The 12500-nt window shown below is 44.1% G+C and overlaps 1 protein-coding gene across 1 annotated transcript in view; it reads left to right on the top strand.

Moving 5' to 3' along the window:
- Positions 1 to 12500, top strand: part of snx29 (sorting nexin 29) — a 98269-nt gene that overhangs the window by 81311 nt on the left and 4458 nt on the right. Inside the window, 2 exon segments of the mRNA XM_055058084.1 lie at positions 545 to 685; positions 6112 to 6251. Of these exon segments, the coding sequence (XP_054914059.1) occupies positions 545 to 685; positions 6112 to 6251 (281 nt within the window).

The following is a 12500-nucleotide window of genomic DNA, read 5'->3' as shown; positions in this document are numbered from 1 at the left end:
ACGGGAGTTTTTCCATTCAGCTAATTTCTGTTTGAAGCAGCTAATGTCCTCCTACTTCACATCCATCCTCTACTTTGAGTTTTTCTGTCATTTGATTTCATGAACTGAGCTGCTGGCGGCTCAAACAGAGAAGATGTTATCCAGTTATGTTCTTGAATTAATTGATGATTTTCCCTGTTGGGATCCTGATGTTTCTGTATTCATGTTTCTCTCTGTTTGTGTTAAAAGCTCTTCAGCCGTTTGTGTGTTTTGTTTCGCCTGTTTTTCCTTTGGTGAGAATAAAACCCGACTCTCCTCTCTGTCCTCTAATAGGCTCATCTCTTTCTGTCTCTCCCTCCATCTTTCATGCGTCTGAATGAAGCAGCTAATGGTGCATGGAAATGGTGGCGGTGCAGTCATGACCGCAGACACGTTCTGTTTTGTTTCTGTATGAGTGGAGAAAAGGACGAGCCGTTTATCCCGAAGCATCACTGAGCCGCGTGGTGAGCACATCCCAGCCGGCGGGCGCAGATGAGTGACGGTTGATGCGTCTTCCTGTCCTCAGGTTTACATCCGCATCCTGGACAACGAGTGGAACGTCTACAGACGCTACACCGAGTTCAGAGAGCTGCACAACCAGCTGAGGTCCCAGTTCCCACAGGTGGACACCTTCAGCTTTCCACCCAAGAAAGCCATTGGAAACAAGGTGAGGTCGCACTGTTTGTCTGGATGCTGCCAAGGCAATCTGGGCCAAAGCATTTTATCTCGATTCAACATCCATTAGGAATAAATTACGTTTCCAGTCCAGTACCCAGTAGGTGTTCCTAATAAAGTGGCCAGAGTTCCAGTAAAGTTCAGGTTCTGTTGGGTTCAGCTGTGAGATGATTGTGAAGGAAAGCGAAGGACAGAACCGGTTTAAAAAAAGCATCTTCATCACCAGAAACAGAAGGGAAAGATTTGAGGCCAGACTGAGAAACAGGAAGCAGCAGGATAAAGATTTAAAGCTTCCTGAGATTTAAGTGGCAGATTAGTGAAGTCTGGGCGTGTGTGTGTGTGTGTGTGTGTGTGTGTGTGTGTGTGTGTGTGTGTGTGTGTGTGTGTGTGTGTGTGTGTGTGTGTGTGTGTTTTGTCTTCATTATTTCCGTCCAGTCTGTGTTTTGTTCTGCTTGCTGGTTTTCAGAGCTGAACACCTTTCCTCCTCCAGCTGAGCTGCTGTTAAACTTCTAACCAAATGAAAGCAGAAATCGACTCTTCCTTCACACTGTTAGTTTATAACAAGCGAAAGCCGTCTTATTAAAAGCTCATGGATGCTACGCTGCAGCCATTAATTCACCAGCAAATTAATTAAAATCCTAAAATTAGTAAATCCACGTGCATGTTGACCTACCACGGTGGTTATATAACCACTTCCCTGCTTCAACGTATTCATTTAATCTGTGAAGCAGCAGCAGTGACTCAGTTTGCTGCTGATGTTCCCACCAGGTCTCTGCTTCCTGTCCGTCCAGATGACCTCCAAACGACCTCATGACTCATAAACCATAAACACAAACATGCCCGGCTCTAAGCAGCTCCCTTACATTTAAAAAGTATGATTTTATATCCGTACATTTGACTCAGATCTGGGACCAGATAAATTCAGGGGCCATTTTGTTTTTAGAAACTGAAAAGTTTTGTGAAATTTTTTATGCTCATCAATAAATAAAACAAAGTATTTTAGTGATTCAAACATTTTGGTTTTCAGTTTATTTTGGTATAAAAAATATTTTTATTCCCAAAGAACAAAAATGAGAACTTTGTTCAAAAACGTTAAAGTAACCAAAATAAAAAGAAAACATGGCTAGCAAAATAAAAATACTTTGTGTCGATCACTTTCTATGAAAGGAGAGTAAAATGTGAAACTGAAAAGTCTCCAGAATTACAGAACAGCAGATTCTGTAACGTTAGCGACCAGCTAGCTGCCGCCCCCTAGTGGCTTGGAGGACTAACGTTTGTGGCGCCAGTTTCTTCTTGATGCAGTTTTTGCTGTTTGATTCTTTGTAGCCTGATTTTATTCTGATGCAGTTTGGTTTGATGGTTTTCTGAAGCACTGGACCAAACCTCAGGAAAACGTATTTCTTCATATTTTCTGTTGATGATTTTCTGTAATGCACATCGTAGATATCAGATTTTACACCGGAGCCCAAAACTCGACTCCCAGGATGGCGAGAGGAGGAGCAACGAATAAAATCTGATTTTTGGTCAAAAGTTGATGAAAGCTGCAGCGATTTAACAGGATCAATCAGCTGGTTAGGAGCTGTGTGTGTGTGTGTGTGTGTGTGTGTGTGTGTGTGTGTGTGTGTGTGTGTGTGTGTGTGTGTGTGTGTGTGTGTGTGTGTGTGTGTGTGTGTGTGTGATGCATCGGCAGCTGGCCGGTCTTGCCTGAAGCATCGGCAGATGCAGAGAAACTCATTATCAGGACTGAATGACACAATGCAGAGCGTCAGAGAAAGAGGCTGCACAGCTTCAAAGGTCAGAGGTCACCCTGCTGCTGTGACCGGCCTGGAGTCGGCCCTTTTGCTCTTCTGACGGACTCATGATGATCCTGTCTGATCTGCCAGCGGATCTCAGGCAGATTGTGGGAAAAATTAACAAAAACATCTGCATTGATATCTGCACTCCGGGTCAGAGGTCATATTAAAGATTTTCCATCTTTGACCATTTAAAAAAAACAGACAGAAAACTCTGATGGTGCTCTTTAATTTTGTCAGATAACTTTTGGCAGCCCTCACCACTTGGTGAGACATTTTAACGCAGCGTTCAGGTCACTAAGTAAGAAACCAAGATTCCCTGAAATGGAAACGACTGAATGACCTGAAGATGCATGAAAACTAAACCAGAAGCACGTTTAGGTTTCTCGAAGGACGTCTCTGTCAAAAAACATGTTTAAATCTTAAAGTGTGTAATTAATTACTAAGTCTGCTCCTGGAAATCCTGGGATGTTCTGGAGAAATCTTTATGAAGTGGCAGAACCCGCCGATCAATTCAAGCTCCTGCTGGGAAGTTAAAGTAACGTTGATGGAAATAGATAATAATAATTCTGAAACCAAAGCCCCAGTGAGTGTCTGCCGTCGGTGCAGGCTGCAGCGGCGTCTGAGCCGCGGCGTCTGAGCAGCATGCTGCCGTTCGGGTAGCAGAGAAGCAGAAGTTTCCCTCCATCACAGCGGCGCTGCAGCTGCTCCTCACTGAGCTGTCAGTCTGCTTCAGAAAGCGTCTCTGCATGGGAGCGCATGTTAACAGGCATAAAACTGAAAGTCCTTGGCATGTAATACAGTTAGCAGGGTGTGTGTGTGTGTGTGTGTGTGTGTGTGTGTGTGCGTGCGTGCGTGCGTGTGCGTGCTCATTCCCCCTGCTACCTGATCACCACTGACAGCTGGTGTGTTTCATCCTCAGCAGAGCGAAGTGCAGCTGAGCAGATATTCATGGCGCCGTTAAAAAAGCCTTTGAAGGTCTCACAGTCAAATATCAGAGGCAGAATGCAATCCCAGCATTAACATTTCTTCATCATTAGCTGGAAATAAAATGTAAAAGCCCTGCTGGCGCGTGTGTGTGCGTGTTTACGTGTGCATGTGTATCAAAGTCACTTTTCGATTTTCAAAGACTCTATTTGTAATTGATGAAAGCAAGGCAAACAGCGCTAACAGCAGAAACGGCGCTAACAGCAGAAACAGCGCTAACAGCAGAAACAGCGCTAACAGCAGAAACAGCGCTAACAGCAGAAACGGCGCTAACAGCAGAAACAGCGCTAACAGCAGAAACGGCGCTAACAGCAGAAACGGCGCTAACAGCAGAAACGGCGCTAACAGCAGAAACGGCGCTAACAGCAGAGCCAGACTGCAGCGCTTTATTTCCACTGGTCTGCACTGCAAACAGGTCCAAACTCAGAGAAACAAGTCTGGTACTGGGCTGGACACATTCGCACCAGTCCAGTCTGCTTTCACCCGACTCCAGTCCGTTTTCCTCTAAAATCTGGTTTGTTGGTGAGGTGTGAACTGACCTCTGACCTCTGGTCCTCCATACCTCAGTCTGGTTCTGTTTGAATGTGAAAGCCAAGCGGACCAGAGAGCGCTCCAAAAGCAGGAAGTGCACTTCAGTGCAGGGCATTCTGGGTAAATACAACCAATGCTAACGTGTTAGCCTAGCGCTAGCAGCAGAAATGGCTCCTATTCTTCAGCCAAAGACTAAAGAGAAATCACTAAACTCTGACGCCTCCATCTTGTTTCATCTGGTGAAACAGGAAGTTGCTCTCAGTGTCTTCAGAGGTTTTAGTGTCGTTTCCTGCAGTGGTTGTTGGTGCAGCGCCCCCACAGGCCAGGAGGGGAACAGGCTGGTTTGGGTCAGAACCAGCAGCTGGAGGTGGAGCAGAAGTTCTGGTTCCAGTAGAACCGGGTCGACTGGACCATGAGGAGGTTTATTCAGGTTTCTGCTGAGTCTCCACCATGTTTGACTCTCGTGGTGGAGACGGGAAGCATGTGAAAGTTGCTGGATGGGAGTTTCTAGTTGTTGTGCATCCGACTCCTCAGAAGTTGCTGATGGTTAAAGCAGCAACGAGGAAATATCTCTGATCCCAATGTGTGGGAGGGAATATTCAGCCGTCATAATATTTCCCTCTGTGTCAAACACCTGGCCTCGTCTGCGTCTCCAGCAGGAATCTGTCACAACTTTCTTTAGACTCATTACTTCTGCAGTGTGAAAGCGTCTCTTTGTGTCGATGCAGCGTGAAAGCGGCTGTTTTCCTGTCCTGCCGGCCCAGCATGCACCTCTCCTCTTCTGTTCCACTCAGTCCAGCTGCCAAACTCTGAGCCCAGGTTTCCTCATTTAACCGTTGGAGTTTCCTCTGGACTCGCTGGTGGAAAGACGTTTAGCAGAAGTTCCTGTCGTTTCATGGCTTCCTTTGGATCCAGGCGTTCCGTCTCCTCCTGGAAAAACCTGGAATTTAAGGGTTTTCCAGGTCAGGACAATTGACCTGTCAAATGTCAAATGAAAACATCCAAATGTTTTCATTTGGATTGTAAATCCAAATGTTTGTTTTTATTCTTTCTTTGTCTCTTTGTTTCTTTAAGCCTTTCTATTCATCTTTCTGTGTTTTTTGATTTTCTGTTTGTCTTTCTTCCCTCGTCTGTTTTTTCTTCTTTGTTTCTTTCACTATTTGTCTTTATTTTGCTCATTCTGTCTTTTTTCTTTCCTTCTTTCTCTTTTCTCTCTCTTTTCCTCTTCTCATCTTTCGTTCTTTCATTCTTGATCGTGGACCGATCAGCGAGCGCATTCTGCTGTCAGCTGAATCACTTGCGCTCCGCACAGTTCAGCTGTTACCAAGCAGGAAGAACTGCACTGCCGAACCGAACCGAACCGAGCCGCCGCGCCGTCCAGGCTTTGTTTGAGCAATATTGGATGCTGATTCGCCGGGCTAACTGTGGCCATGTGACAACAAAAACAAACAGCAATAATTTAGATTATTTAGAAACCTTGGGGTTTTGTCCTTTTTCATTTATAAATTCCATAGTTTCACACTACATATTTAGTTTGCAAACTAAATATCTCACTCCAAATTAAATATTTAGATTAACTAAATACCTATTTCCAAAGTAAATATTTATTTTCCAGTGTAATTATTTAGCTTGCTGACTAAATATTTAGCTAATATGCTAATTTGTTTAGTGATAAATGGACTATCAAAATAAAAGCCGTCTCTCACAGACCTGTGTATAAACTCTCTGCTGGCTAAATCGCTTCAGTTGATCAAGTGACGTGTTTGATTCACTATTTAGTTCAGACATTAGCTAACTAACTAAATACGTAGTTATATTAGATTGAAAAATAAATATTTAGTAAACAGTCAAGCACGCTAACTACATAATTAGGTTGTTAGCGATAAATTTAGCTTGCAAACTAAATAATTATCTTGGTAGCTATGTGTTTAGTTTGAGCTTAATATTTTGGCTGAATTATTTATTATTTGTCTGGAGATTAAATGTTGAATTTGGGAAATATTTTTTTAATTTGGAGCTAAATAACTTTTGATTCAACATTTAGTGTGGAACTGTGACATTTATAAATAAAGGTGTTCCTTCCTCCTCCTCGTCTGTCTGCCTGCAGGATGCTAAGTTCGTGGAGGAGCGGAGGAAGCAGCTGCAGGGCTACCTGCGCACGGTGATGAACAAGCTGATCCAGGCGCTGCCAGAGTTCACCGCCCGGCCCACCAAAGAGACGCTGCTGGCTCTGCTGCCGTTCTGCCAGTGAGTGGAAACGCCACCATGTTAGGCCCTGTTTACATCACAATGATACAACAAAAATTACATTTTTGTTTAGTTGCTGGTAACACATTTACATGAAGATGTTCTAATTACAATCTTTAACAAAGACACGGTCCACATCGAGAAGCTGTAATGCTCTTGAAACTAAGTCTGTATGTGTTTAAAAAAAAGTTCTACTTGAAGAACTTGTTTCGCTTTTCCCCATCGGGTATCGATTCCCATCAGGTATTGATTCCCATCAGGTATCGATTCCCATCAGGTATCGATTCCCATCAGGTATTGATTCCCATCAGGTATCGATTCCCATCAGGTATCGATTCCCATCAGGTATCGATTCCCATCAGGTATTGATTCCCATCAGGTATCGATTCCCATCAGGTATCGATTCCCATCGGGTATCGATTCCCATCGGGTATTGATTCCCCATCAGGTATTGATTCCCATCAGGTATTGATTCCCATCAGGTATTGATTCCCATCAGGTATCGATTCCCATCGGGTATCGATTCCCATCGGGTATTGATTCCCATCGGGTATCGATTCCCATCGGGTATCGATTCCCATCAGGTATCGATTCCCATCAGGTATCGATTCCCATCAGGTATTGATTCCCATCGGGTATTGATTCCCATCGGGTATCGATTCCCATCAGGTATTGATTCCCATCAGGTATCGATTCCCATCAGGTATTGATTCCCATCAGGTATCGATTCCCATCAGGTATCGATTCCCATCAGGTATTGATTCCCATCGGGTATCGATTCCCATCAGGTATTGATTCCCATCAGGTATCGATTCCCATCAGGTATCGATTCCCATCAGGTATTGATTCCCATCAGGTATCGATTCCCATCAGGTATCGATTCCCATCAGGTATTGATTCCCATCGGGTATTGATTCCATCGGGTATCGATTCCCATCAGGTATTGATTCCCATCAGGTATCGATTCCCATCAGGTATTGATTCCCATCAGGTATCGATTCCCATCAGGTATCGATTCCCATCAGGTATCGATTCCCATCAGGTATTGATTCCCATCAGGTATCGATTCCCATCAGGTATTGATTCCCATCAGGTATCGATTCCCATCAGGTATCGATTCCCATCAGGTATCGATTCCCATCGGGTATTGATTCCCATCGGGTATTGATTCCCATCAGGTATTGATTCCCATCAGGTATTGATTCCCATCAGGTATTGATTCCCATCAGGTATTGATTCCCATCAGGTATCGATTCCCATCAGGTATCGATTCCCATCAGGTATTGATTCCCATCAGGTATCGATTCCCATCAGGTATTGATTCCCATCAGGTATCGATTCCATCAGGTATTGATTCCCATCAGGTATCGATTCCCATCAGGTATCGATTCCCATCAGGTATCGATTCCCATCAGGTATTGATTCCCATCAGGTATCGATTCCCATCAGGTATCGATTCCCATCAGGTATTGATTCCCATCAGGTATCGATTCCCATCAGGTATCGATTCCCATCAGGTATTGATTCCCATCGGGTATTGATTCCCATCGGGTATCGATTCCCATCAGGTATTGATTCCCATCAGGTATCGATTCCCATCAGGTATTGATTCCCATCAGGTATCGATTCCCATCAGGTATCGATTCCCATCAGGTATCGATTCCCATCAGGTATTGATTCCCATCAGGTATTGATTCCCATCAGGTATCGATTCCCATCAGGTATTGATTCCCATCAGGTATTGATTCCCATCGGGTATCGATTCCCATCGGGTATCGATTCCCATCAGGTATCGATTCCCATCGGGTATCGATTCCCATCGGGTATCGATTCCCATCAGGTATCGATTCCCATCAGGTATTGATTCCCATCAGGTATTGATTCCCATCAGGTATTGATTCCCATCAGGTATTGATTCCCATCAGGTATCGATTCCCATCAGGTATCGATTCCCATCAGGTATTGATTCCCATCAGGTATCGATTCCCATCAGGTATCGATTCCCATCAGGTATCGATTCCCATCAGGTATTGATTCCCATCAGGTATCGATTCCCATCAGGTATCGATTCCCATCAGGTATCGATTCCCATCAGGTATTGATTCCCATCAGGTATCGATTCCCATCAGGTACCAGTACCCCGGGTACTGGGGAAAACTCACACAGAGTGGGTCTGATCAGGGTGCAGATGGAAAACAGTGGGATCACTTCACTGAAACTCGTTGTTTGAGCTCTCAGTGCCGCAGTTCAAGAGCTCGAGCAGCAGGTGCGTATTATGTCACCTGGGCGGTGCAGAGCGCTGGAGAGACGCTGGGGGAACCGGATCTGATGGGAAACACCAACAGTCAGTAGTTTCTTCTTCTTCTGTGGATTTAGGGAGCAGCTCTGTCTTGTGTCAGACTATACATGAGCTGAGATTCCCTGACAGAAAAGAATCATTTATTCTGTTTGCTGGACAATGGGTACCGGTCCGTTTCAGAACCATTTCCATCTGTGGTCAGAGGAAACATTCAGTGGTTTCATGTAAATGTACAGAACAAACACAACAAAACTTCCATTTTCACCAGGAACTGTTGTCATGGAAACAGGGCCTGAGTCGCTTGCTGCCGCCGCCATGACAGTCTGTGTTAGTGGCCTTTAACTGGTCCTTCGTTAAAGTCCACCTTTTGAATCTTTCTGTCATGTTATAAAATCAAACCTGAGGTTTTGCTTTGATTCTTTCATGTTTGAGAAATCTGGGTGGACCTCACTCTGCCCCTGAGGTTTAGCTCCTCCCCCACTTAACTCCTTCAGACTAGCCTCCATCAATTAGCAAACAGCTGCTGAGCTCTTTATTGGAACTGCTGCTCAGAGCAGCACTCGTTAAAGGGTTAATAGAGGAGCCATGCTGGGATGACTTCCTGGAGGCAGAGCTTCAGAAGGACCAGGAAATTTAAAGAGACAGAGGCCCAATTCCAAGGTGTTTAATCAGGAAGTGAATTTCCTTTCAGTCATATTGGAGTCATATTTTATAACAACAGAAGGCAACATAATTGCTTGATTGTTCTATAAAATGGTTGTTTGCCTGGAAAACACAGAGTACTGGCCCTTTAAGACACCTCAAAGTTTAAGGAATGAAATGAAGGCGGAGCAGGTTGGAGATGCTAACGGCTCGGTATCAGCTGTTGTTCCCTCACGAAACAAATCAGCATCAGAAACTCAGGTTCTTTCCCTGAGATTAAACTGTTTGATGATGTGAAACATTCGAGTTTAAAGGAGAAAAAACAGAATCAGTAAAGCAGTAATGCTGCGATTTCATATTTAAAGATAAAGAGAAATGACTGGCTGTCAGTTTAGCGTAGCTTTATTATCCAGTTTAATCTAGCATATATTCACAAAGACTCAGCTGTCCCAGCTGCTCCACTCTTACACACAGGATTAATGTCAAACCTCCTGCAGACAAACTGCAGAGTTTTTCCACATAAATAATAAAAGTTCCTCGTTTCTCAGTCACTCTCATGTAGCAAAGTGTCTGCAGCTTCGGCCGCCCACCTACCGAGCGATCCAGACCTTCTGTCATTTTCTGTCCATATTCTACATCTGTTTCCACTTAGCGATCAGTCAGCGGACGTGATGTGCCACCCGTCTGCCTTGAATGTCACTTCCTCCCTGGAGACGCCGGCTGAATGCAGCGGCGCGCCGGCGGGGCGTTAGCGTCCTGATCCGGCGGGGCGTTAGCGCCCTGATCCGGCGGGGCGTTAGCGCCCTGCGCCGGCAGGGCGTTAGCGCCCTGATCCGGCGGGGCGCTAACGTGTTCGTACACAGATGTGTTCATACACAGATATGTACGAACACATCTGTGTTTGTACAGAAACATTTTCATTAAGTACAGCAAATAAAGGCCACTGGAGCCACAAAACCTTTAATAAACATATAAATAGTTTACAGACCTGAAACATTTGGATTTTAAATCATTTTCACTCCAACAAGCTGTTGGCAAAATCAGAATCAGAGTTGTTCTCATTAGTTTTTCATAAAAAATAACTCATCAAAAATCATTTAAGCTTTTTCTAAAACATTTGGAAGCATTGCAGAAATAAATCTCTTCTTCAGTCTTAGGGTTTACTAACCCTAAGACGCTAATTACATTCAGGCTGTAAGTTTTTCTGTCATGAAAACTCGACTCGCACCAACAACGTGGTACGATGAGTTTGTAGATCTGTGATTTTAGAAGCAGCTCATTAAGTTCATTCTAGGATCTGCGGATGAGGAGCCGGACGCGGCGCCGTGGTAAGCATGGCATCACAAAGAGCAGTTGAGCAGAGGTTTGTTGTTCCTCAGTAATGATAATGCGACGCGCTGCATAACGCTCATAATTAGTCACTTCTGTGGAGCTGAAGACAGAAGATAAATGAAGCGGAGCCTGGCAGCGTGACCCGCCGTCAGCACAGATAGGATGAGCGCTCAGATGGTTCACTCGGGTCAAATTTGACACAAAGTGGTTCGTAATTAAAGCTCTCAGATGGATGTCAGTGTTTGCTTTCAGAGCATAAATTATTGGTTACCCAGGATTATTCAATTTAAAATCTGAATCATCAAAGCTCCAGGGTAGAGTGACGGTTGCAGGTTCAATTACCAGTCACTCCTAAATGCAACAAGGAGGGCACAAGACTTTGACTAGGCCACGTTCAGTTGGCTGTAATCTCATAAAAGCAGTTATAGATGCTCATTATTTATTTTTAATGGGAGGCAGTGGAGAAGTAAAGGACAATAGAAGAAGTTTCAGACTGTCAGGCTTCCTGTGTGCAACTAATTAATCATTTAATTAGTAAATGAATCAACAATGTCGTTCCTATTGTTATAAATGTTGTTTATACTTTCGATCAAACTTTGACAAACTTCACAGAAATGAACAAATAAAAGTTTCCCCTCTGCTTTTCATCTAAAGCATCAACCAATAAAACTCAAATTCAAATGATAAAATAGTTTTTATTGGTTTAAACCCAGAAATATTTCATGTCCGTTCCAGTTTTACACTGATCTCTGAGAATAAAGTTTCACAGTTAGCATCTCATTCATGCTAAATGCTATCAGTTAGCATCTCATTCATGCTAAATGCTATCAGTTAGCATCTCATTCATGCTAAATGCTATCAGTTAGCGTCTCATTCATGCTAAATGCTATCAGTTAGCATCTCATTCATGCTAAATGCTATCAGTTAGCGTCTCATTCATGCTAAATGCTATCAGTTAGCGTCTCATTCATGCTAAATGCTATCAGTTAGCGTCTCATTCATGCTAAATGCTATCACAGTTAGCATGCAGCTCCACTGACTGATCCGCCTCGTCGCCTGCAGCAGCGATTTGTCTGAGAGGAAACCATCAGTTCATGTTTGTGAAGAAAAGTTTCTTATTAAGACCCAAACGTTTAGCGCTCGGCTTTTCTCTCCTCGACACTCATTTTGATTTATGCTAGCATTTGTGTAGCAGCTTACTCTAATTAGCTTCCTCAGCATTCACATTATTAATACTCCAGCAGTGCTGGGGAAAATTATGATCCTGCACAAAACAGTAAAATGTCCAAATAGGGAACCGACTCACGCAGAGCGCCGGAAAAAAACCACAAACTCTATTAATCCGACATGTTTCCCTGTTTGAGCTGAATAAACCAGGCGGCCAGCCGGTTCTGATGATGCAGCCATGTTTGGACCTGATTGGACCGGGTCTAACAGAACCAGTCTGGCGACGGTCAGATGGAGAGGAAGAGGAAAATGATTCAGATTCACTGTAATGAGCAACATCTCCATCCCAACACACACTCACACACAACCACACACTCACACACACACACACTCACACACTCACATACACACACACTCACACAACCACACACACTCACACAACCACACACACTCACACAAACACACACACACAACCACACACACTCACACACACACACACTCACACAAACACTCACACACAACCACACACACTCACACACACTCACACAACCACACACTCACACACACACACACTCACCCACACACAACCACACACACTCACACACACACACTCACACAACCACACACACTCACACACACACACTCACACAACCACACACACACACACTCACACACTCACATACACACACACTCACACAACCACACACACTCACACAAACACACACACACAACCACACACACTCACACACACACACACTCACACAACCACACACACTCACACACTCACATACACACACTCACATACACAC

Source organism: Poeciliopsis prolifica, unplaced genomic scaffold, assembly GCF_027474105.1.
Source record: "Poeciliopsis prolifica strain line A6 unplaced genomic scaffold, Auburn_PproV2 SCAFFOLD049, whole genome shotgun sequence".
NCBI lineage: Eukaryota > Metazoa > Chordata > Actinopteri > Cyprinodontiformes > Poeciliidae > Poeciliopsis > Poeciliopsis prolifica.
Note: the sequence above shows the minus strand (reverse complement) of the source record. Positions and strands in the feature narration are given on the sequence as shown.